Genomic DNA, 26454 nt, shown 5'->3' on the forward strand with positions numbered 1-26454 from the left:
GGGGAGGAGGAGGAGGAGGAGGAGGAGGAGGAGGGAGGAGGAGAAGAAGGAGGAGGTGGTAGACTGTGAACAGCAGGTCAGGTGGTGGTCGGTACTGTGGGGACAGATGAAACACAGTGCAGGGTGAGAGCAAGCAGCCCCTGTGAGTGTGTTCAGGAACACTCACACAAGCAGCTCACACACTTAGCTCAGACTTCATCTTCCATTAGTGGCAAATGTTCTTTCTCCTTTTAAAAGCTACATGGAAATGAATGACAAGTTGTCTTACCTAGCAAAATGATGTTGTAAAACTTAGCAATTTTGTGGTTAAGTTATTTTGGTTGCTGGATGTATTCTGAATGTTCAGAAAATTATTTAATAACTGCTGTCTTTGATCATTTTGTTGGTTTTTATTTTGGTTTAGGCTGTTAAGTTTCCATATTTGTTTACTTGGTAAATCTTGTTTTTAGCAACAGTACTGTTTGTTTTGGTACGGGGGACCTCGCGCTTTCGAGGCAGGTGCAGTACCAGCTAAATCCCTGGCCCCATCAGTACTGTTTGTTAATGAAGGTATAGATTTATATATGATAAAAGAAATCATTCCTAGTAAGTGTTGAGCCATATTTAAATTTTGCATCTGGTCCAGTTTTTGTCAGAAGTGGCGCAACTATTCTTTTTCTCCATTTTTAGCATTCATTTATTATCTGTCCAACTCACATTTATCGAGCTTTTTTTAAATTTGAAAATTCCAGCAAGCTAGCACAGTTGCTTTATAGACCAGTATATATCTTATGTACCAATAAAAAGGAACAAAATGCTGCTAACTTTGAACTATGGATTGGAAAATGGTTTCAGATTTCTAGAGATGTTGTAATGTGGAAAAATAGGCATCTTTTTTTCCCCCCAACTTTTTTTATGAGTGTGTATTGTTTATACAGATTGATGGGTCCAATTTTGGCACATTCATACATGCATCAGATGTTATATACTTGGATCATTTTTACCCCTCATTAACCCCTTGGCCCACCTCCCCCTAGTTTTACATTAGGGGGCTGGGGCAAAGGGGTTCCATACATATAATGGCCTTGAACTCACTGTGTAGTCCAGGCTGCCCTGGAACTTACAGTGATCCTTTGGCCTCAGCCTGCTGAGTGCTGAGGTTACAGGCGTGCATCACCATGACCAGCTAACATATGATGTATTTGGATCATAGCCTGCCCTCTTGAGCAGGAAAAAGTTGTTCTTCACTGCAGAGGTGGTTCTAAGCACACTGTTTTGGAAAACCAGGACCTTGATCCGTGAGGCAGGAAGATTGTTTCTAGAGGCACCAGACCCTGTTGTTCATAGCTGTGGCATCTGTCTCCTGTTCCTATTCATTCCATACATTCTTGGCATATTTTCTCTTACAAGAAATGTTGAATTACTAATTACTTTTGCCTTTATCACTAGCTGCCTTTGTGTATTTCTTTTGTCATTTCTCCTAGTAGGCCCAGCTGATGGAAACCCTAGAAAATGCAGTTATTGCTCCTCCCAGATTCATTTTTGTGTTCCCATAGTTCTGTGGACATCCAGCATTATGTCCTGTCCGTTTTATTCCCTGATTGTCTTCCTTTTGAGAAGTTGTATCTTTTTTTGTGTTTTGGTTGTTTGTTTGGTATTGGGGATCAAACTCAGGACCTCAAGCTTGCCAGGCAGGCACTGTGCTGCTGAGCTAAATCCCGGCCCAAGATTGTATCTTAATTCTACTTCTATCCAGCAACCATGCACAATGTCAGCACATAGAAGTCATTATAAATTCTTGTTGGGAAAATAACAATTAGTTCTCTTTGTGGGTGTATTTTGGTATTTCTATAATTGTTTCATGTTATTAATAACTTGGTAGGACAATAAACTGGTGTAACAGATTAGGAATTTACAAATAAGGTATTGCAAATATTTGTAATGTTGAGAAATACATTTCAAGTGTTTTTTGTCTCCTTTTCTCCATTAAGCAACTTGGAGAATGAAGTTGAAAATAAGAGAGCCCAGTTAGTAAATCTTCAGCAACATTTATCTGCCCGTGAAAAGGATGTTAAACAAAATGAAGAACTTCTTAAAAGGTGCCAGCTACATTATAAAGAGTTAAAGGTAAAAACGAAAAAATTCGTTCTGTTTGTCTCAACTTACTCTGAAATTAATTTTAAAATATTGTCATTCGCTTCAAGCAATAGTTCTTAGACACGTGGGCCTCAACGTTTTTTTTATATTCTCAAACTAGCTTTCATTTGTATGGGTTATCTCTATTAATATTTTTAAATTAAATTTTTGCTCCTTGGTCTTTGGCTAAGATCAAGTCTTAAATTGAAGAATATTTAATTTTTAAATAATATTAAAAGTATTTTTTAAAACCAAAAATATTTAGTGAGAAGGTGGGCATTTTTTAATTTTTGTAATCTCTAATATCTGGTTTAATAAAATTCAGTCTGTTGTGATATTACATATCATCTATTAGCGACTACATGTACACTGGTGAGAAAAGTGCTAATAAAAGTGGTAATTAACACCTCAGTGTTTTTATGGATTGTATTGACCGTATGGATTTCCTGAAAAGGGCTTCGGGCCTCCAAGTGTTACTTGGCTCTTACTTTGAGAACCACTGGATTAGAGAATTCTAATGACTTGAGACTTGGGATATTTCAAAAACTATTTTCTCTGTAGACTCACAGTGTCATCCTTTTAAATGCTAAGATGGATGACTTGCATCTTGGGACTGGATTAGCAGCAAGGGTGATGATGGCAGAATTTTTAACCTCCATTCAATGCTGATGTACCCCTTTCATCAGTTATATCTGTGTCATAAGCATGGAGCTTTATGAAATAGCTCATCCTAAGTTTTTTATTTCTGATTTATTTTTATGTTATTAAATTCTAAATACTTTTCTTTCAGATGAAAATAAGAAAAAATATTTCTGAAATTCGGGAACTTGAGAATATAGAAGAACACAAATCTGTAGATATTGCAACCTTGGTAAAAATGCTTTTCTTCAATTAAAATGCTTTTTAAAATCCTTTTGGTTAAAATTACTCTTAGTAACTTTATCAGTCATAAATTTAATAATCATAAACTTACAATTTAGTAAACATAGACTTAGTAATAGATTATAACTTTAGTAATCATAGATTGCTGTCTCCATAAATATTGTAGAAGGAGCTATGTGGTACATAGCCTGATTTCTTAATGTTTTATGTATATAACTTATATCCATAATTAAGTTTATCTTATACCTGAAAGAAAACTCTATTGAAACTTTATTGTGCTTTTCAACAGTGACTTATCAAACACAATGTTTTCACACAAGCACTCTCAGTTAAGAACAGTATCAGTGTGAATGTGCAGAGATGTCAAGAGTGCCCTTTGGTCAGTTGTAATTGGCCTCTTTTCATTATTTTCTTTTTTTCTAAGTTAATGGCTTTCATTTTAATCTCCATATATTTGTTATTCTATATTTCCTTTGAGTATTTGTATATGACATTCAGGCTTAGCTTTTACCAGGGTTCAGTAAACAGTGATATAAAATATGAGTCTTGGGCCGGGGATTTAGCTCAGTGGTTTTGATGCCTGCTGCGCAAACACAAGGACCCGAGTTCGATCCCCAGTACCAAAAAAAAATATGAGTCTTGTTAAAATGAATATTTACTGAGTGTCCACCCGTCAGGCAGCACATTTAAGTAGTGAGGAATAAACAGTGGACAAAGCAGGAAAATTCTCTGTGCTGATCAAGCATAACTTTAATGAATTGTCATGGTTTTTTTGTTTTGTTTTGTTTGTTTTGTTTTTTGTTGCCGGGGATCGAGCCCAGGACCTTGCGCTTGCGAGCCAGGTAGCAGAACCACTGAGCTACATCCCTAGCCCCCTTTCACAGCACACCGTGGTGATCTAACACAAGGTGCCTGCGAGGTTTTTGGTTTTGTTTTTTTGTCATGGTTTTTTACTGGTAGTTTTATTTCTCCTTTTTACTTTGATCTAATTTGTTGATAACCTATAATTTCTCCTCTCATAATTATTTTTTTGATAACAAGTATATTTACTAACTGTGAACTCTTTAAATGTTATCAGGAAGATGAAGCTCATGACAATAAAATCAAAATGAAAATGACTGAGAAACAGATGGAACAACAAAAAGAAAGTTTGGAGCACTTTAAAAGTCTGAAAAAAGAAGCAGAGAACAAGTATGATACAGTTAAATTGAAAATTAATCAACTATCAGAACTAGCAGATCCACTTAAGGTATATGTCTTTGTTAATTTGCTGTCTATTTCATGTTTTAGTTTTTATATCCAGCCTATGCTCCTTTACTTGTGTTTTGTTTTTGGTTTTTTTGTGGTACTGGGGATCGAACTCGGGACCTTGCGCTTGCGAGGCAGGCAGCAGAACCACTGAGCTACATCCCCAGCCTGCTCCTTTACTTGTGGACATGATCCTAAAAGAATTACTGGCTAGATGTAAATATATCCACATCAAATAGAATGTGACGAATGGTAGGAACCAAATTTTCATCATTAGATCAATTAGTACTAAAAACCTTTGCTTTCGGTTGTAGGAGAATAAACTGGGTGGATTTCTGTTTCCTCCAAAAGAGTATGGTTTTTATTGCCTCTTTTAGTTTATGGGTTTTTTCCCATAGTAATCAAAAGTCGGGACGTCTTGCAGTGTAAACTGTTCTGTGCTTTCCTGTTCTATTGTGCCACCTTTCCAATAATGACTGATGGATTGATTAATTTCTATAAAAACCAACTTGAAATAAAAAGTGCCACCCATCTCCTGCTTATCATCATATCCCCCATATTCTAGGCTGAATTCATTAGACTTTTTGGGATTAAATTTAGGAAAATAAAATTATTTATTAAATTGTGTAAATTTCCCATCTTGCTTAGTAATTATCATGTACCTTATTGTCATTGTGACTCATTTTTATGAATATCTCAGTTATTTTCAGGACCTCAAGTTTTATTTATTTATTTATTTATAAGACACAAAATAGTATATTTTAAGAGAAGAGAGGTATGTTGATGATATCACTCTAATTTTCAGGGAAATTGCTTCCTTTGAATCATAATGTGTTTAGCTATCTTACAAATTTAAAAGAATTTGCAGTATATGAACTTTACTTGTCCTCAATGAAAATTTTAGAAAGCATTATTCAGAGAGTCGAGAGAACATTAAAGCACAGTTGAGGAAGAACTGCACATAAGCAACTCTTCCCTGTCTGAGGCACTGGTTTTTCTGTAGTTGCTTTCCATCTGGCTGAGACTCCTAACCCAAGGTGGCTTGATTGTTTTTCTTTTTAGGGTGAAAAGGATAAAAAAAATGAGAAATTAAGTTGATAAATTAACTGATTAAGACAAATATAAAATTTAAGTATTAAATTTAAAAGAGGGAAAAATATTATTGAAACGATAAATGAGAAAATACTACTCTAGAAAATAAAAATTTAAAACAAAAATTAAAAACAAAAATTCCAAGAATCAAAAAGAAGATAAGGAATGAAATAAATGTTAAAAATTTCAAGAATATAAAAAGTAGAATTTAAGACTCAGGAATTAACGGTGAAATTAGAATAAAGGGAAGATAACATTTACAAACGTTTGTATAAGGAAAAAATTGAACAGGATTGTTTTAAAGGCAAAAATAATAAAATGTGCTAAAGCTATAGAAAATAGATTAGTATGTAAATTAATAGGAAGTGACGAAGAGTAAGCTATATATTGTTCTTTGTTTTTTTTGTACGGAGTTCCAACCAGAGCCTTGTGCATGGTAAGCAAACACGCTACCACTGAGGATAAAGGCTACCAGCGTTTGTTCTGTTCTTTTAGGGTTCTCTAGGCCAAAGCAGCTGCTGGATTTGGGAGTCCATAAATAAGCTCGAGAGCAGAAACTGTGGGCATAAGGCAGTAACAATTCTTGGTCTTAGCATTTTGCTTTGGCCCCGGTTCACTGAAAGGTAGGAAGTGGGTCTTTTGGTAAACTTGCATGTCATCAGCCAAGAGGCATTTCCTTCTCCGTGTCACATCACAGGAGCTGTCAGTAACAAGGACCAGGAGGATTTAGGTAACAAAATAATCTGTTTGCCCTCAGGACTTGTATTCAATTTGCGTTGGAGAGCTGCTGAGAATGTAGAGTGTTCTTAAATATGTTGTCATTGAAATCTTGGCATAGGGAATATTTTTTTCACTTTGAACACAGTATTTTGATTTACACTTGGAAACTTAACACTTTTGTTATAAATTAAATTTGTTGGACAGGGAATGAGACCTACATTAGGCCTGCAAAAATAGATGGTTTTCTGGGAGAGTCTCTCAGTTTCTGATATGTATAGTAATTTTCCTTTTCTGATACTCTATTCTGTCTCATGATATTATTTTAGTTTGTGTTTGTTTCTTTCTTTGTCTGTACCTGTGACTCTTACAAGAAAATGTGCTAATCATAATATAAATGATCAGTGCCAGGCTTGGCAAACAAATGAACAACTTGACTAAAAATTCAATTTGGTTCTTAAGTCAGGAGCTTTAAGCAGTTTGAGATAGCTGATAGACAGTAAATACACGTACCTATGGATGTAATCTGGTAAGTTTTGACATTAATAAACCTGTGAAACCATTTCCACAATCAGAAAAGTAAACACAGTCCATGATGCCTTTAAGTTTCTTGTTTTTTTTTTTAACTCTCCCTTCCCATTCCCTGCCCCTTATCTGTAGGCAACTGGCATTCCATTTCCTTTACTACAGTTTGCCCAGTTTCCAGAATTATATGTGCATTAGTCCCCACTTAGCACAGCTCACTTTCTGTGCCTGCGTTACTCATGGTTAACTGCAGTCTGAAAATACCATTTGTGTCATCTCTTTCCAGAGAGACTATATTCATGTAACTTACCACAATATGTTTCGAAAATTATTCTACTTTATTTCTTCTTGTTAATTTCTTATTGTGTCTAATTTATAAATTAAACTTCATCATAGGTATGTAGTATATATAGCTGAAAACAAACTATGTATGACTCAGTACTATCCAGATAAGACAACTGTATCCGTCACTTGCATTGTTTTAAATTTTTAAAGCTAACATAGATTCCCCCAAAATTACCTTGTTGGCCAAAAAAAAATTGAAATATACACTATTTTGTGAAAAATCTGTGTAAGAATTCAAATATAATGTGATTTCTTAATTGGGGAAACTTTCTATTCAGATACATAGGAACAAGAACTCTGAACACTTGACTTTTTAAGCAACGTAATTGTACTCTATTCAGTTGTTAATTTTATACCTGGGCTGGAAGTTTTTTTAAAAAATCTTTTTATTGATGATTCTGGCTTTATTCAAACAGGACGAATTAAACCTTGCTGATTCTGAAGTGGATAACCAGAAACGAGGGAAGAGGCATTATGAAGATAAGCAAAAAGAACACTTGGATACTTTAAATAAAAAGAAACGAGAACTGGACATGAAAGAAAAGGAGCTAGAGGTTATCCCCTGGTTTATCTTTTCAAGCTGTTTTTGTTTCGTTTTTATCAGTACTGGGCTTGAACCCTCAGGTCCTTGGCATTCAGCTATGCTTTTTTGTTGTTGTTGTTGTTTTTTTTGGTACCAAGGATCGAACTCAGGTCCTGGCGCTTGCGCAGGAGGCGGCGAAATCATTGAGCTAAATCCCCGGCCCCAGCTATGCTTTTTTTGAGACGGGGTCTCGCAGAGTTGCCTAGACTGGACTCTTACCCTGCTGTCTTCCTGTCTCAGCCTTCCAGAATGCAGGGATTATTGATATCCACCACCACGGCTGGCTCTTAGTCCTAGAGTGTGTTTTCCTTAATGTCACATTTGCAGATGCAGACAATTGTCTGAGTTTGTCTCCTGTAGAATAGCAAGTGTTTGAGTGAGTCTGCACCCAGGCCTCAGAACCTTCAGAGTATGAGGACTTAACGGGGAGAGACCCCAACTGTCCAGTGTCCTCTGAGTGATGGAGACAGTGCTGTTCTCTGTCTCGGCTGTCACGCTCCTCGGAGCCCAGCTTGACAAGCAGATGGCCACAGGCACCCCTTCTCTGAGTAGTTGGTTGGCAACTACACAGTGAGAGAATAAATTTGAAAGCAGTCTTGTAACTAGAAGACATGGTTTCCAGCTTTGCTTTGATCTCTTTTAAGGAAAATGATTTAAACTCTGTAATCTGTTTCTTTACCCTTGTAATGCAGAAGGTTGTGAATATAAAAGATACTGTGTTGTAAAAGTGCGACCCATTTTTTTGTTTATAAATGAAACAAAAAAAAGAAACTAAATATCTGTTTTCTAGGAGAAAATGTCACAAGCAAGACAGATCTGCCCGGAAAGGATAGAAGTAAAAAAATCTGCATCAATGCTAGATAAAGAAATTAACCGATTACGACAGAAGATACAGGCAGAACATGCTAGTCATGGAGATAGAGAAGAAATAATGAGGTAAGCGGTCAGTAGCTTTTCAGATCGTTGCATCACCCATGAGTGTCATGAAGATAGCAACAAACACCAGGTGCGGTGGCACAGGCCTGTGATCCAGCAAGCCTGAGGCGGAAGCAGGAGGTCAAAAGCTCAGTCCCAGCTTGGCCAGCTTAGCGGCCTGTCACAAGATAAATAAGAATGAAAAGGGCTGGAGATGAAGCTCAGTGCAGAGGCCTGGATTCAAGCCCCAGTGCTGCAGAAAAAAAGAGAGAGAAACAGTAATATGTGAACCTTCAATTTGGATGGAGTGTTGCTATGGCAGATAGTTACAGTGGAACTAGTTTTTAAATATGCTATTAAATATTTAAATAAATATTAAATACGTGCTATTAAAAACATTAACTTTGTCTTCTCAGTTATTAAATTATGGAATGACATTTTAATTGAAATGCTCCTTTGCCTCTATAAAATTCCTATAGGCAGGGAAATAACTTTATAAGTAACTAGGGAATGCAAATGGAAGCAATTGGCAGCCATTTTTTAAGCATACCAAATTGAATCGGATAAAAACCCCTCCCGATCCAAGGGAGTTGGAAAAATGGGTGTTTTTACGTTCCTGGGTGAGCATGAAAGCCCTGGGCTGGGGGTGTGACCCAGTGTTTTCCAGCGTGCACTAAGCCTCAGCTTCATCTCCAGGACCACACTCAGAAAGCAAAAAGGGTCATAATTAGAACACAGGGTCTACAGGAAGAGCATCTCAGCTGAAGTTGCAGTCTGGTTCCTGTGTAAGTGACTTGGACAGTGATGTAATTTCCAGATTAAATTTAATCTCCTCATGTACAAGACGAATTCTTATAATGCTTTCTGAGGCTGGGAATGGCGATGCATGTCTGTGATCCCAGCTTTCTGGGAGGCTGGGGCAGGAGGGTCACAAGCCTCAGCCCAACATGGGCAATTTAGCAACATTGTGAGACTTTGTCTCCAAGGAACAAACAAAATAAACTTCAGAGTTTCATTACATGTCAGAATATTAGTTGAAATTTAATGGATCAAGTAGTTTTGTTGCTGAGACAATTAAAATAAGAAAACGCTTTTTGGTAAGAGTTGTTTATTGCAGCATTATTTGTAACACTGGAAAGTCTCAAGTCCTGTGCAACTGTTGGAGAAGGGTCAGATGACAGTAGAAAGCTACAGCTCTTACACTGTGAAGACCTTCACAGTGGCAGCGGGGAGGAAGGGCTAGTAACAAGAATTAGAATGAGTTATGTACAAGTACCAACTTCCAATTGTGAATGTAATCATTACTGCAAACATGGGCAAAACTGAGAAAACCAGAATGATCTCAGTTGTATTTTCAAAAACATTGGAAACTAAATGGAAGAAACATCAAAATAGTAAGAGAAAGGCCTTTGAAAAAAATAGGTAACTTACATTTGAAATTTGAAAATTTATTAACATTTTGGCTAGTCACCGTACATTTATGGAATGAATACAATGTGGTGTTTCTGTTATGTATTCAGTATAGCGGGAGTAAATGAAACTGTGCAATGTAAAAAATCTGACAGTGGAAAGTTTCTGTTCCAGTTTTCATCATCCCATGACTTCTCTTTCCTCTTATTTATTAAACAGGTTTTTGGTGTGGGATGTTGTTATCCAGTCTTTGCAGATGTACAATGTAGCACACTGCATAAAATGTTTCATAAATTGTTCTCTTTGATGACATACTTCTATAGTGATGTGTAGCTGTTATTCATTGTTTTTATAACTTCACAGTACTTAACCTTCTCCTTTTAACTGAACATGTGTCATTTTATATAAACTTGGGATGTTCAAAGTAGACCAAACTTGCCATTTCTAAAAATTGTGCTTATTTTTTATTTTCATCAGCAGCATTAAATTGTCTATTTCCCCAGAGTCTAAACAATGTGTGATCAATGTATTCTTTTTTTTTTTTTGGTACTAGGGACCGAACTCAGGACCTTGCGCTTGCAAGGCAGGTGGCAGAGCCACTAAGCTAAATCCCCGGCCCTCTGTTTTTTAATAGTGTAGATTTTTTTTAACTGTGCAGAAATTTTATATAGTCAGTGTTTTTGTTTGTGTGACTAATAGCTTTTAAAACAGTTACAAAGGTGTCTTCCCCTCCTAAATTGTGAGAGGATTCACTAATCTTTTGTCCTAATTCACTGCATTTAAATTTTTTATACTCAGTTCCAAATGTATTTTCATAAATGTACTATTCATGTACTGGTAGTACAATTTTTACTTTGTGATATGATAGATTCAGATATAGTTGTTCAAAAAGCATAATTTTAATTACTGTGACTTTATAATGTTTTCCCTATTTTCCTAATTAATATTGAGTAACCTGAGCAAAACCAACTTGTGTTTCTATGCAAAAACATTGCCATGTTCTGGTGATTACACAGATAATATTGCCATGTTCTGGTGATTACACAGATAATATGTTTCTTTTCCTGTCAGTTATTAAATATGAATAATTATAATAATTTCCAGTGGGTATAGTGACGCACCTGTAATTTTAGCACCTGGGGAGGCTGAGGCAGGAGGATCTCAAATTTAAGCCCAGCCTGGGCAACCTAGTGACTTAGCAAGGCCCTACCTGAAAAATCAGAAAAGGGCTAAGGGGCTTTATAACTCAGTGCAGGAGTCCTGGGTTCAGTCCCCAGTACTGCAAGGTAATAACAATGTAAAAAGCAGTTAGACTCCAAGCAAAATTTTAATCCTAGTTAATTCTCCCATCTGATATTAATAAATGTATTGATAGAAAAATTACCTAGATTAAATTGACATAAACATGCATTAAAGGCTGTAGTGTGTCTACATCAATACATATTACATAATAGGTTTAAAACTTTCTCTGCACAATTTGAGAATAACTTGCATGTATTATGGCCTTTACTGCTTAGTACATCGACATATAGTTTCTAGGAACAAACATAATCCTCTTCCATCACCACATATGTAAAATACAGGAAATTTAATGTTGGTAGATAGTTGTCAGTTCCCATTGTCTTTTTTTCCCTACTGTATGAAGTAGAGTCTAGGATCATGTATATTACATGGTGGCCATGTTGTTTTACAGAGTGCTCTGTGGGGTTCACCTGACATTTGCACATATTAGGCTCGTGCTGTGCGTTCTTGGCTGGCAAGCTACGTAGGTGGCGCTGTAGGTGTCTCCGAGGTCAGTCTCAGACGCACGTTGCATCCCTCATCCTGCGCCCTTGTCAGTCTTGACTGCTCAGCAAAGGTATTATTTGGTTTCTCCCTCATATGTTTCACTGTCTTTTCTCTAGCAACTAATAACTCTTTGGTGAAAGGATACCTTTGACTCAGCCAGTATTGCATTTTCACATTTTGAGCACTGGATTTACTATCTACTGGTAATTCTTGCCTACTGATAATTCTTTACCATGCTGGTTACAGAGATGGTGGTTTTTCTGTTTTACTGGCTTCATTTGTAAGGACATGCTTTCCTTCCTCCCATTTATTTGTTCACTCACTTGCTAGCCTGTGAGGGAGTGTGGACTTCATGGATTCTTCCTCTGTCATTGAGCTGTACTCATTTGCAGTTCTTACTCACTTTAATGTTTGAGTTTTGCTATCTTCAGCAGAGTGGAACCTCTTTAAGCTGATTCTTGTCTCTTTTTTAACATTCTTCCCCTTCCTTTTCCTTTTTTCTTTTTAGTATTTCTGTCATTTTGATAAGATACTTGGAGTTTGTTCTTCTTTTTGACACCGTGATTACATTTACCATGAGGAGTTGCTGCGTGTACACAGTGCATCTTAATTCTTTCTTTTCCACCCCTGCCCTTCCCTCCTTCCCTACTCCCTTAAACTCTCAGTCACTTTCCCATGTGCAAAGGCTCTGTTTTCACCGTTCTTTTTTCCCCAATTCTTTTGTGTTTTTCTCCCACCCTTTTCCCTCCCTCCTCCCATCTCTTGTCTCCCTGTCCATTCGGTAAGTATACATACATGTATCTATTTTATTTACTTACTTTTAGTTTCTCATATAAGAGAAACCATGCAATATTTAAGCTTATATGTCTGACTTATTTCTCTTGTTCTCAACTCAAGTTCATTCTTTATTTACCTTCTCTGATGGAGCATTGGAGTCAGTCATTGCTTCAAAAGCCTTGGTTCTTTTTATTTATTTTTTTTAAAATTTTTTTTGGTACCGGGGATCAAACTCAGGACCTTGCACTTGCCAGGCAGGTGCTGTGCCGCTGAGCTAAATCCCTGTCCCCCTGGGTTCCTTTTAATGGAGAATGGTGTCTAAAAACGAAATCTGGGTCCTGGTTCTTCCTGGGTGGCATCCCTTGTAGTACCCGGTAGTGGACACAGTTGAGAAACGTGGGTGCACGTGGCTGTGTTCAGCTCAGTGTGGTCCCCAGGCTCTTGTCCTGCCTAGTCCGTGTTTCTGTCTTCCTTCTTCTGTGGGAGGACTCTTGACTCTCGGCAGCGTGAATACTTACAGGTCACTATCCTATATATCTGTACAACATCTAGAAAATATTTGATATGTGGTTGCAAGTTTATTTTTCCTAGTATTTAGAAAACAATGTATTTTAGAGTTATTTGGACTGGGTTTTTCTTTTTCTTTTTTAGGTATGATAGTTGTCTTAAGGTATATTTTCAGTGGTTCTTATTTGGTTTTCGTTTTAGATTCTACCCATCTTGTTGACTTAATTTCATTTTGAGGGGAATATAAAAACACTTTTCCAAAAGTCAAAGCTATAAACGAAATTATATTTAGAAGTATGTCCTACCTTACCTACTTCTTCCACCAGTTTCCCCCTCTGGCCCCTTCTAGATGACGCCAGATCCTTTTTGTTTCTGTTTTTGTCACTTTTTTAGAATTTCCTTGTTGGAATACAGGTCTTGATTCTTCAGCTTTCTCTCAGAAAATACAGCCACCTGCCTTGCTTTCATCACTTGACAGCATGGCTGGAAAAGCACTGCAGACCGTTCGTTGAGGTCGCGCTTATCCTCTGAACAGCCGATGGTGCGGTGCCGTGGCAGACAGTGCTGCGAGGGCTCACTCTGCGTGCGCGCGACCCTTGTTGGATGTCTGTCTTCACGGTGCGCTTCCAGAGCTGACCCGACCAAACTGGAGCCTGGACTGTGGGGTTGTGTTTTGGTACATTTTGCTGAGCTCCCCACAGCTGGTGTCACAGCGTGCTTCTCGACAGCCTTGCTGAGTGTATGCTCAGTAGAGTTGCATAATTGTTGGCCAGTCCGATGGCTGAGAAACTGTGTATTTATGTAGTTTAATATTGTTTATAGTTTATTCTATCATTGTGACTAAGACCGAAAGCTTTTTCAAATATTTCAAAGTCTTGAAGCATCTGTTCATATCTTTGACATTTTTCATCTATTCCCTTAAATTTTAAGTTTTTAGACACACATATAGAATATATTAAACACGCTCATCTTAATTCATTATTCCTTTTGAAAATTTTCGTAACCTTTTTGGTATGTAGGAGTCATTTAGTCCGGTTGACTGTGCCGTTGCCTGTGGCTCTGCGTCTCATTTCAGGAGCCTTCCTCCGTGTCTGCGGTCGGGCAGATCCTGCCATGCTGTGGCTTGGCTGCTTCCGCGTGTTGGTGCTGTCCTGCCCGTGTGTGAGGGTGGGCCTTACCCCTTCCCAAATGGCCACACAGCCCCTGGAGAAAGCGTTTGTCCTGTCTTCTTAAGAGTGGCTCATGTGTTTTCTGTGTTGCAGATTCATAACTGCTTTTCCTAGGTTTCACATTTGAAAGGGTGATTGAGCCTAAATCAGAATTTCTGGTTCAGACCTGTTCTCTGCAGCACCTTGCTCACGAGGGCCCTTGTCGAAAATGGCAGATTCTGCACTTTTTACCTTTGGTACACATTGTGCTTTTTCAATATGTGGATTTGTTTTTTAGTTCTTAAAAGTTGTCTTGTATTTTCTAAATATTTTCTATTTTGTTTTCTTTCTTTCTTTTTTGGTACCAGGGATCGAACTCAGGACCTTGCACATGGGAGGCAGGCATGGTGCCACTGAGCAAAATCCCTGGCCCTGTGTTTTTCTTTTTTGAGGCCTTCATGATACACATTTTAGGTATTTTTATCTACTCTCTCATTTTGTCAAACTGTTTTATCTCTTTTTTTCCACTTTGTTTGCCTTTCTCATTTCCATTACTTCCCTTAATATGTTTTTCATGTTTCTGTTCGCCTCTGCACAGCTTCCTATTTTGTGCTCATATGTGTGAGTTCTTTTTCTTTTGCGGTCCAACCTTCCACATTTCCCAGGTTAGGTTCTCTGATTCTTGCTCCACCTCCACCTCCTGTTACCACTTTCTGTTGTTTTATCTGTTCTTTGAGGTATTTTGTTTCTGCTTTGAAATATTTCTTTTGAAATACTTCTGCTTTCTCGTAGCACTTATGTTTTCTTTTTAAAAATTGATAGTGTTGCTGGGGATTTAGCTCAGTGGTGCCACTGCCTGCCTCAAAGATGCAAGGACCTGAGTTCGATTCCTGGTACTAAAAAAGAAGAAAAAAAATTGATAGTGTTGAATTATAATTTTTATCTACTTTGTGGCAGTATTAATCTGTCTTCTTCGTGTACAGGATAGTTTTGCTGTACTTGTTCCCATACATATCTTCATGCGGTTGCTTGTGTCTCTTTATTACCCGTTTTTAACTGTTCGCATCTTCCTGGACTGCTTATTTGAGGCAGATGGGAGCAGTGGCTGAGAGCCTGGCCGGGCCGCTGTTGGTGCTCAGAATCTGCATGCTGTCAGTCTGTGGCCTTCTGTGAGGGTGCGCGCGTCTCTGGCTGTGCCCTCTCAGCCTCTCTGACTCAGCCTTCTTCAAATGCCAGCTCTCCTCTCCTCTTCTGCTGCTCTCTCTCCCTTCTTTCACGAGGAGCCGTCTTCCACTGTGGCCCTTCTGTGGTAGGCCGCTCTCTGCCAATACTGCCTAAGGGCTGAGACCTCCGGGCCCTTCCCCAGGCCCCGCCCGGGCACTGGCTCACAGACCTGCTGTCCCCTTCGGGGCTGGGACTTTGTCTCCCCACTGTGGCAGTCTCATTGGTAGCACTCGCTCGCTCCAGGAGTGTGTTTCGACGGAAAATTTATGATGTCAGCCACTGTTAGGCTCCTCAGCAGTCACTGCCCTCCCTGTATTTGTTTTTTGTTTTGTTTGTGCAACATTTATTTACATAATATTTTTTTCATAAAATAGGCAGTACCAGGAAGCAAGAGAAACTTATCTTGACCTGGATAATAAAGTAAGGACTTTAAAAAGGTTTATTAAATTACTAGAAGAAATAATGACCCACAGATATAAAACATATCAACAATTTAGAAGGTAAGTACATTAAAAATATTGCTAAATATTATGCATTTTTGTTTTCGTTGTCACATTATCCTTTATAGATAATGAAATTAAGTCATAAGACCTTCACGTTTCAGTCATAACAGCCACTGTAGATGTTTGCTTCATCATTTAGTATTTAGGGTTCTGTAGTTTAATCAAAGAGTTCTGATTTGAAGAACCTTTATAGCAAGCTTATCTACCCTTTCCATTCTGTTAGAGATCTTTTACAAGGTAACTTGTAGTGAGCCATTCATTCTTTAACTGCATCTTCAATGAGAACTCACTGGTTCTTAAGCAGCTTTCCACTGCACATTGTTTACGGATGCAGCAGTCAGAGAGATCTGTTCAGGTACTATTTCAGTTAACTTACTACCATCTCCTAGAATGGCATTGCTACATGAACACAAAAACTTTTATTTACTGCTGTATCTCCAGCATGCCTGCAGTATGGTAGGCTCTTTATGCACATGGGCTGGATAAATGAGCACAGGATCAGGAAGGCTGGAATTCATTACCTACTTTGAGATGCACAGACTTTCAGAGATGGAGCAACCCCAAATTAGTGTCATAAGAAATAGAAGTAAACCTGAGAGCAATTGATAGGGAGGGAGAGCTCTCAATATGCTTAAATCCAAGGCAGGCTTAGTCTTTCCACCTGCTTGTTTGCCACAGTGGCATTCTGTTCCTCATGTGCTTTTTAGTATCTTAAATATCTTTGTACCCACAATTCTACAATCTTAAGACCATAGGAATAAAAATATACCTAACTATAGTGCACATGGTGAAATTTTGGTAGAGGCAAGAAGTGAAGTATGTTTGACCATACTCCTTAACTAAATTATATGTTTTGAAATGCATGTTATAGTTTTTAAAATATATTTTTAATTTTTATTGACTACATGGTAGTTGTACATTTTTGTGAGATACAGTGTGACATTTCGGTATATGCATACAATGCGTAACAGGTCAGGGTAGTTGGTGTGTCCATAACTCCAGACCTTTATTATTTCTTTGTGTTGGGAGCATTCTGAATTGTTTTTAATTTTATAGGTATATTATTAGAACCTGAGTGGGATTCATTTCTGTCCCTTAGAGGCTGTTTATAAGCTCTGTTAGGTGGGACTGAAGCAGGATGTAATCATGGTTAATTTTATCCTAGCTCTGAGGCTGCACTCTGAGAACTCTGCCAATACCTGAGAATTGTGGCCTTTTCCTCCTGGCCATGGTGGCCTGAGCTGTCTCGGCTCATTGTGAGCTCGTGGGGTGCCTGTGCCCTCTCTCGGGTGTCTCTTTCCCCAGGGTTAGTAGTGTTTTCACACATGCACTGGCCAGTGCTTGGCTCAAAGTGAGCTCAGAACCCTGGCCGACCCTCTGGAGTTCTCCCTGTGTCCATTCTCTGCTCCCCAGACACGGCAGGCCCACTGAGGTGTGCACTCCCCTACTCTTCTGACGTGACATGGGGCATTCACAAGGCTCAGCTCACTCACGTCGCGGAGATGGACTTGCTGGAGCTGCCTGTGCAGATTTCTAGAGTCTGAAAACTTGTTTCATGTGTTTTGCCTGGTTTTTAATTTTAAGTGGAAAAAGAAACTAATCCCTATTACTACATACATTTTTTCAGACTTAGTAGTTGTTGTATCATTATCTAGAAATAGGCATGATTTACTACATTGATACAGTGCACCACCACTGACATGCTTTATATTGTTCACCCAGTCTTAGGAGGAGAATAAAGTGTCCAAGCCATTAAAATCATTTCCCCTCTTTACTGTGGAGAACTTTGCCGTTTCATGACAATAGACTGTTAGCATCCTCCGAATTGGAAGCAGGTGAAGAATATAATAAGGTCCCATTTTAGGGGTGCCTTCGCTCCCCCGAGTGTGTACTTCTTACTGCTTGATAAGGCTGTTTATGTAGGAAAAGATACATACTAGTACTGAAAGAAAGAATAGTGAGTAAGGAGTGGAATGGTTATCATGGCAGCAAAAGAAAACTCATCAGCATTTTCTAGTGTGGGGAGTTAATGAAATTTAGGGAGAAAAATAGGAGAGAAAATAATACAATTGTAGTTATTTTGAAGATAGGAGCCATACACACATTAAGGAATAATGACTTTAAGTAGCCGGCTTCCTGTCGCTCACACCTTATTTTCTCAATACCATTCCCCACCAGAAGGAGCCAGGGCTCCCTGGAGAAGTGGCTGAGTTTAGACATGGTAGACAAGGTACAGGAGGGAAAGGAAGGAAGTGCTGAAAAAGAAAGAGGGGAAAGGAGAAAGAAGAAGGGAGAGAGGAAAAACACGGTGGATGAGCTTGAGGGGATGTTCACTGGCAAAATGTGGGGTGATTATAGGAGTGAAAATATGTGTGTGTGTGTGCGCGCGCGCATATGTATAATCAAAGTGGGCCCAGTGGGTAAAATAAGAATCTCGGACTCTACCCTGATAAAGAGAAAGGCAGGCAAGTATATAAAGAAGAGGAGAAGCTCTTCCTTCTAGTAAACGTATCTAATACGTAGAGAAGGGACGGTGGCACTCACCTGTGCCCGGCAGTGTACAGTAAAGGCATTATCCGTAGATGATGAGGCAGACATTGTCGTTAACCTCTTCACTATAGTTGAAGTTGAGGGGAAACAGGCAAATGAGGGGACAGCTTGTCATCTGAATCGCTTTCGAACTTAATCCTTTTAAGGACAAGATTTATGTCTTATGTGTTAGGGTAATAATGCTTTATATAAATTAATTGAGTGATTCATACATTCATATAGACTGACTTGTATATGGAGTACATGTGTGATGACTTCTTTATTTTATAGATGTTTACCATAGAAGTGAAAGGGCTGGTTAAATGTGGGGTGCAAATATAAAACGTGGGGTAAAGTAGTCACTTACACTCACCTGTTAAGTGGACAACCAGGGTTCACATTTTGACACTGGCTGTGCTTAGGTCATGCTGAACGTACATTTCTGTTTCTATTTTTAATGTCCCCAATTTATTTCAAGGTGTTTGACTTTACGATGCAAATTGTACTTTGACAACTTACTGTCACAACGGGCCTATTGTGGAAAAATGAACTTTGACCATAAGAATGAAACTCTTGCTATATCAGTAAGTATGTTAGCTCTTTGCACCGTGTAATCATTTATACAATCAGTCATTCACTTTCTGTTTGATGAAACCTTGATAGCTTTACCCTGTGTCTTTGGGAAACAAGGATTTATTTTTAAGTTAATGATAGTCTTTGCTAATGTGTGGAAAATTAAGTTTATCCTGCTGAATTCTTACTGCTATCTTAGCTTCCACCCCCACTGCAAACAGTAATTAGGAATTTTATTTTCAGTGGCAAGTGATTACCTTGTGCCTCTGTTCCACTGGCTTCTTTTTAAAACCGCACATGGGTGGTAGTTTGAATTCCAGGAGACACGATGGAGGGCTTATAGTCTTCACATGGCAGGGGCCCTAGAAGGTTCTGCATGCATAGTTGTCTTTCCACTCTTTGCTTCTGCAGTTGTCATGAGCTCCAGCCTCTTTAATAACAAGGCTGCCACATTTAGCCTTGCGGTTCTGTCCTGTGGATCACTGTCCACAGGGCCAGGAGGAACTAAGCTGTTCTCATCTTTCTTTGGAGCAGTTTTGCTTTTCCAACCCACAGCATCTGGGCAAAGGAAGGGAAGGGAGAGTCTTCTTCCAGACTTCCATCACAGAATGAGGGGCTGCCCTGACTGGCAAGGGGTGACAGAGGGGTCACCAGAAAGTGCATGAGAACCTGGACTTCTGCTAAGAGGAGAAAGGGAGAGTGCTCCATGACCCTCAGTGCTGGTAGGACCCAAAGCAGAATCAGAAGAGCAGGTCTATGAGTTGAAGGCAGGAAACTGCTGTAGATTCTCCAGGGGAATGTGGACCTCCAGATACTTGCCCTCTTTCTTGTTCTCCTCCATCTCAATCCTACGTTCTCGGCGAGGTTCCTCCCAAGCCTTCTGGCACTGACGCTTCCTTTTCTCAACATCATCTGAGAACATCTCTAGGGTTTCCTTAGAGACCACAGGAGCCTGCAGAGCCAATTCACAGATGCTGAACTCACAGGTGAGCAGCAAGTGAGAGAGAGATACCTATGATGCTGTCGAATACCCTCAGACATGGAGTACCCGGTGATTTCCACCACAGTTGCTGAGATCTCCAGGCTCTGCTGCAGGCTGCCATACTCTGGCACAAGGCAGAGCACATTGATGGGGTGCAGGGACATGTGCTGCCCACCCTCCGCTTGGGAAAAGTAATAACAAGGTGAGCTGCTCAGGTGTGTGAAGCCGGGCTTAGTGACAGGTTCCTCCTGGCTGGACTCAATACAAACGGTCCCCTCCCCAAGATTGTCATCTACTAACTCCGAGTCAGTACTGGGCTAGACATTCTCGCCAGTGGAAAGAGTCGAGAAGAAGATCTAAAAGGCATGCACTGGACAGGAAGAAGCCAGATTCTCATTATTCACAAATAACACGGTCATCTATGCCAGAAACTTGGGGAATCTTCAAAAAGAGATACTAGAGCTAGTAAGTGCAGCTGGCAAGGTTGCAGATAGAAGTGACATGCAAAACAATGAACTGCCCTTCTGTATACGAGCAACAAGTCAGAAACTAAAAATTTAAAAGTACCATTTATAATAACATCAGAAATATTAAACAGAAAAAGCTGACCAGTGTTGTGCAAGACCAATAAACTGAAAACCAAAATGAATACTGAGAAGTAAAGATGACGTAAGTGCACAGAAAGATAGTTAGTATTAATGAATCAAAAACATCCGGTATTTTATTAAGGTTCCATTTTTCTGCAGTTGATTTGTAGATTCAACACAATTTTCATTAAAATACCAGCAGGCTTTTTTGTAGAAATTGACAAGCTGATTCTAAAATTTATGTGGAAATACAAAGGACCTAAAAATAGCCAGCACAGCTTTGAAATGGAAGAACAAAATTGGGGGACTAACATTAACTGATTGGAAGAGTTTCTTCAAAGCTACAATAATAATGATGGGATATTGGTTTGACGACATCCAGATGGATGAATGGAACAGTATACTGGTTACAAAGGAGCATAAGGAAACTTTTGGAATGATTAATATATTCTCCATCTTGAATTGTTTCATAGAATACACATTTGCTCAAACTTAAGTTGTACATTTAAATGTATGCAATTTGTTTTATTCATTTGATCCTTCAGAGCTGTTAAAGTTACCAGCAGAAGCAAGGGAATGTGACAGGTAATAGAAAAAGGAAAAAAGAACCATACTCAAAGATGATAGTTACAAGAGATCAGACTACTATCTTAACCATGGCTAACATGTTAAAGATGATAGAATTAGCCATTAAAAAAAAAAGGAATGAAAAAGATGCAGAGTTTCAACAAGAACAATCAGTGGGTGGGTATTCCATAACTGAAAATTTCAGTACCTAAAATTAGAAACTCAATGGATGGTTAATAGCCAACTGAACATAAAACAAAAGATGCATTTAGCAGAACTCAGAGCAGGTCAAAAGGAAATATCTAAAATAAACAGCATAGAAACTGATGACAAAACACTGAACAGAGCCAATGACCAGGGCTGGGATTTAGCTCAGTGGCACTGCACTTGCCTGCCAAGTGCAAGGTCTAATCCCCGGTACCAAAAAAAAAAGTTGTACAAAGAATATTTGAAGAAGTAACAGTTGAGAATTTTTCAAACTGAAAAACAGCAGCCTAGGTTTCTCAGAAAACCTCAAATGAGATTACACACAACACCTAAGCACAAGGTAGTGAAGTAGCTGAAAACCAGAAGTAGAGATATTAAAAGTAGCAAAGGAGGAAATAAACACTACTTTCCACAGAGCAAAAATAAAACAAGGCAGATTTTAAAACAAATTGTGGGGGGTAAAAGCCTCTTGAAAGACTTTAAAATGCTACAGGATTTTTAAAACTTGCCATCTAGAATTCCAGAATAAGCAGAATTATTTTTGAAAAAATGAGGGTGAAACATCTTGGTTAATTTTCAAACAAAAGTTGAAAAAATTCTTTAGTACAATCAGTCCACAAGTAGTATTCAAAAAATGTGGATGAAAGAAAAATGATCCTGGATAAAAACATGAAACTACTGAAAGAACAGAGACCACTGCAAAAGGTAAATATGTGGGAAATGTAAGATAGCTTTTGCTGTATAAAACAATACTGTGCTAGTGTATTGTGGGGTGCATATGATGTAAAAGTAAAATACATGAATGGCACAACAAAGGGATAAGAGCATAGGGAACCAGACTGTTGTAAGGTTCTTGCGCATTTCGGAAAACAATACCAATACTAATTGAAGATAAACTAATTCATGAGATATGTATTGCAAGCCTCTGAAGCAACCATTGGAATAATTTTAAAAGGTAAAATAGAGACCAAATAAAAGAAATGGAAAAGAAAAACAATCCAAAGAAGGCCAAAAAACAAGGGTGACAAAAAATAAACTAATGGGATGAGCAAAATAAATACTGAGATAAATGGCTTAAATCTAAATTTGCAAGTAATCAAGTGTGTATGGAATATACAATTGAGTTAAAAGTAAAGATTGTCAGTCTAAATTGAATATAAGAGCGAACTTTGTTACCAAGAAAAAAAGATACTAATATAAGGACAGTAAAATAAAAGTAAAATTAAGAAAAAGGTGTGTCATGCAAACAGCCAAAAGAAAGCTGTTGTAGTAGTCAGCTTTCCCTTGGCTGGAACACAAAACTCAAAACCTACAACTTAAATGAGAGATTTAAGTAAGCTCATGTTCTCAGGGGATTCAGTCCGTGGTTGGCTGGCTCCAAGGCAGGAACATCATGATGGAAGGGCCTGGCATAACAAAACTACTTAGTCCCTGGTAGCTGGAAGCAGAGCAGGAAAGCAGTACCAGAGAGGAAAGAGCCACAGACCATACATAGATAGTACCCAAGGCCATACCTCTGTGACCCACCCAGACACACCCAGAAGTGTGCTCCCAGATTAGTAACAAAATAAGGTTTACACAAGCAGGGCACTACTAGAGACCAAAAGTGTTACTATTTCATAGTGACAAGTTATTTCAAAAAATATCTTAATCTGCATGTACCTAATAAGATAGCTTCAAAATTCTTAAAGGTTGAGAGAATTAAAAGGCAGAGTAGAAGAACTGACAAATATGATTGGAAACTTTAACTTTTCTTAGTAGTTGATGGGACAATGAGATTAAATATATATATATTAGTGGCAAAGGAAGGCCGAACCTTCATGATCTAAGTTTTATCTTTGAAAACTATAAAACAGAAGCTATTAATAAATTGCAGTAGAAAGATGGGTACAATGAAGATATAATAGAAGTTGGAACTGGAAAGCAAATATACAGTAGCAATGAAATAGCCAAAGGCTGACCATACAACAAATATGGTTACCTAAAGACTGAGTCCTCTACAGCCTATAGGAAGGGGCGATTATCTCATAATCAGTATTGGGTTCAGATTGTTGGGTGTCCTTTTCTCCCAGTAAATAGCAACCCTTGATCCTATTCCTCATATTCAATATAGTGATTAAACATTTGTCGTAGATCTACATGTAAAAACGTCAAACATCTTCTTTCTCCACATTCTCACCAGTCTTTGTTATCTTGATAAAAGCCCTGCAGATTGGGATGAGTGATACCTCATTGTGGGTTTTTGTTTTGGGGGCCGGGACGGAGCTCAGGACCTTGTGCTTGTGGGGCAGGGGCTGGCACCACTGAGCTAAATCCCCAGCTGGAATTTCTATTAGGTTTTTGAGGAATCTCCATACTGATTTCCATAATGGTCTTATCATTTTACTCTCCTACCAACAATGAAGAAGGGTTTCTCCCCACAGCCTTGCCAGCATTTGTAATTGGTCACTTTCTTGATGGTAGCCATTTTTTCTGGGATGAATATGAAGTTTCCTCAAAATAAAAATAGAATTATATGGGATCTGCCAGTCCCACTTGTGAGTATATATCCAAAGGAAATGAAAGTAACATATGAAAGAGACCTGCGTTTCCAGGTTTACTGAGATACTAGTCACAATATCCAAGTCAGGAAATCCGTCTGGGGTGCCCATCAAGGATATATAAAGAAATGTGTTATGTAGCTATAGATACAGGCACAGTGTGATATTTTATTCAGTCATAAAAAATACGAAATTTTGTCACTTGCAGCAAAAACTGATGAAACCGGAGGACCTTATATTAAGTGAAATAAGCCAAACAGAGAAATAGAAATACAGTGCCATGTTCTCTCTCAAGTGGAAGTTCACAAAAGTTGGTCTGAATATAAAATTGTGATCAGTGCAGGTTGGGAAGTGAGGGGAGAAGAATTAGGAGCTTTGATAAAGGGACCACAGCAGTGACTATAGTTGACAGTAATCTATATGTTGTGAAGATCTAGAAGTGAAGAGCTCCAAAGACCCCAAACATAAAAGATAAGGACTCAGAAATACTGATTGCTCTGACTTGATCAGTACATGCTATCTCTGGGTTGAAATATGCTGTACTTCCTAAATACGTGCACTTATGTGTTAATTAAAATGAAGCTCTTTATGCTTTTTACGCAAATTTGTGAAGACTCAGCAGTAATCAAGATTGATAATTTGGACTTTATAAACTAAAAAATAGTTCTCTCCATCAAAGTAGGTTTAAGCTGGGCATGGTAGCACACAGCTGTAATCCCAGCACTCTACCAGGCTGAGGCGGGGAAATTGCAAGTTCTGACCCATCCTGGCCAACTGAGCAACTTAACAAGACCCTGCCTCAAAATTGGAAAGCACAAAGAAAAGGGCTGGGTAGTTCAGTGCAAAGGCTGTGGTTCAATGCCCAGTGCAGGGTGGGAGTGGGGGGTAGCATTGAAAGAGTGATAAGGGAAGATAGAGCCTAGGAAAAGGTCCTGGAATATATGTGTACATCAAAGGACTCATACCTGGGACTATTAGATTAACTGGAAGAAAAAGATTGACAGCACATTTTTAATTGTCAGAAGGCCTAAACCAGGAGTCTCGTTAAGTTATCCAAATGCTGAAGAAAACCAGATGGAATAGGGCTCATAATTGTTAGTCATCAGAGAAGAGCACACCTGTATCCTTCAGTAAGTTACCAACACACTCCTCCTGTTAGGTCACTAGAATGAGCGAGACTGGAAGTGCTGTGCTGATAAAGGTGTCGAGTCAGAAGTGGTGCGGGAGTACGACTGCATAGAACTAATTTGAAAACCTGTCCACGTTTGTCAACGCGATTCTGCTCTTGAGCAGAAACCCAAAGAAAGTGATTGCTTATGTCCTCAAAAAGATACTTTATTTCCTCAGGGCATTATGTTGTCAAAGAGAAACAAGTGTATATTTTAAATTAGAATTTTTAAAACTCTTAGAATGTTCAAAATGAATATTTATTTGAGGACAAAGTAATTTTTAAGTAGTAAGTTGGAAAATATTGGTAGCTGTATGTCTTGTTCATAGAAAACTGGTTAGTACTGTTCTTTTCGCCTAGAATTGTGTCGAAATAAAATTCTTCCGTAGGTTACTTTGTATTTCAGAATGTATACAAAAGAGATTGTTTTTAATTAGTGACGTAGTAAAGAGGGATTTTAAAATGCATTCCAGCCCATTTCTGCTCTTATTCTTTGGCCAGCATAGCTGTCATCAAGGTGGTCCTGTCCGCCCTCGTCCCTGTCCCCTGTCCCCCGCACTGGGCATTGAACCCAGGGCGTTTCCCTGAGCCATGACTGCAGCCTTTTCTTTTTTTCCTGAGACAGGGTATTGCTGAGTTGCCCAGGCTGGGCATCGACTTGAGACCCTCCTGCCTTAGCCTCCCAAAGTGCTGTGCCACTGTGCCTGGCTCAGTACATATATTTCTTTTTTTTGGTACCGGGCATCGAACTCAGGACATTGAGGTTGTGAGGCAGTCACGGTCCCGCTGAGCTAAATCCCTGGCCCCAGACATTCCTCATTTAATGAACAAGTTACATTTAACCTGTGATTAGGTCACTAAATGAATTGATCGATAAATGAGGAATTTTACATAGTATGTACATTGCAATATTGGGAACAAAGAGATGTTCAAAGGAAACTTCAGCATGACTGCTTTTATTTGTATAACTTACGTGCAGTACTGTAATTTATAACAACATAAAACTACAGCACTGTACTGTACAGTACAATCCGCAAAAATCACAGTACAGTGTAAACAATGTACTGTACAAAAAAAGACGTTGAGGCTTTAGAAGTAAGATGTACCGAAGTGTCAGAAACAAGACTGGTTCTAAGTTTGAATAGTTGTTAAAACAGCTTGTAAAGGAGTACATGTAATTACTTTTAAAGCTGTATAACCGCTAGATGTCACTATAATTCAAGTAAGGAAAAATTGTCTTAATACAGTACTTTTAATGTTTGAGACAGTAGGCAGCTTCAGGAGAACTAATTTAAATTCTTAATTTTGATAAATAATGGTTGGTTTACATTAGTACTTTATTTTTAAGCCTTTGGAATTTTGGATATTAGATTCCTTTGCAGTAAGAAAAGTGTCCAATTTGATTCTCTTGAAGTAAAACAAAATCTTCACCATTATGTAGCTCACTCTTACTGTAAAGTATTTCAGTTGGAATACTTTCACACCACTAATTTTGTTTTCACCCTCCTTTGTTTTTTTCTGT

The 26454-nt window shown here is 38.5% G+C and overlaps 1 protein-coding gene across 5 annotated transcripts in view; it reads left to right on the top strand.

Moving 5' to 3' along the window:
- Smc6 (structural maintenance of chromosomes 6) overlaps positions 1-26454 on the top strand; it is a 77286-nt gene that overhangs the window by 45592 nt on the left and 5240 nt on the right. For all 5 annotated transcript variants that reach the window (XM_087216677.1, XM_087216675.1, XM_087216678.1 and 2 more), the window contains 7 exons: positions 1971-2106; positions 2906-2986; positions 4076-4246; positions 7341-7478; positions 8298-8443; positions 15651-15776; positions 18787-18892. In XM_087216677.1, the coding sequence (XP_087072803.1) occupies positions 1971-2106; positions 2906-2986; positions 4076-4246; positions 7341-7478; positions 8298-8443; positions 15651-15776; positions 18787-18892 (904 nt within the window). The remainder of the gene's footprint in view (positions 1-1970; positions 2107-2905; positions 2987-4075; positions 4247-7340; positions 7479-8297; positions 8444-15650; positions 15777-18786; positions 18893-26454) is intronic.

Source organism: Heterocephalus glaber, unplaced genomic scaffold (genome assembly GCF_053883595.1).
Source record: "Heterocephalus glaber isolate CG9 unplaced genomic scaffold, H.glaber_assembly_v1.0 deba00001457, whole genome shotgun sequence".
In the NCBI taxonomy this organism is placed as follows: Eukaryota; Metazoa; Chordata; class Mammalia; order Rodentia; family Bathyergidae; genus Heterocephalus; species Heterocephalus glaber.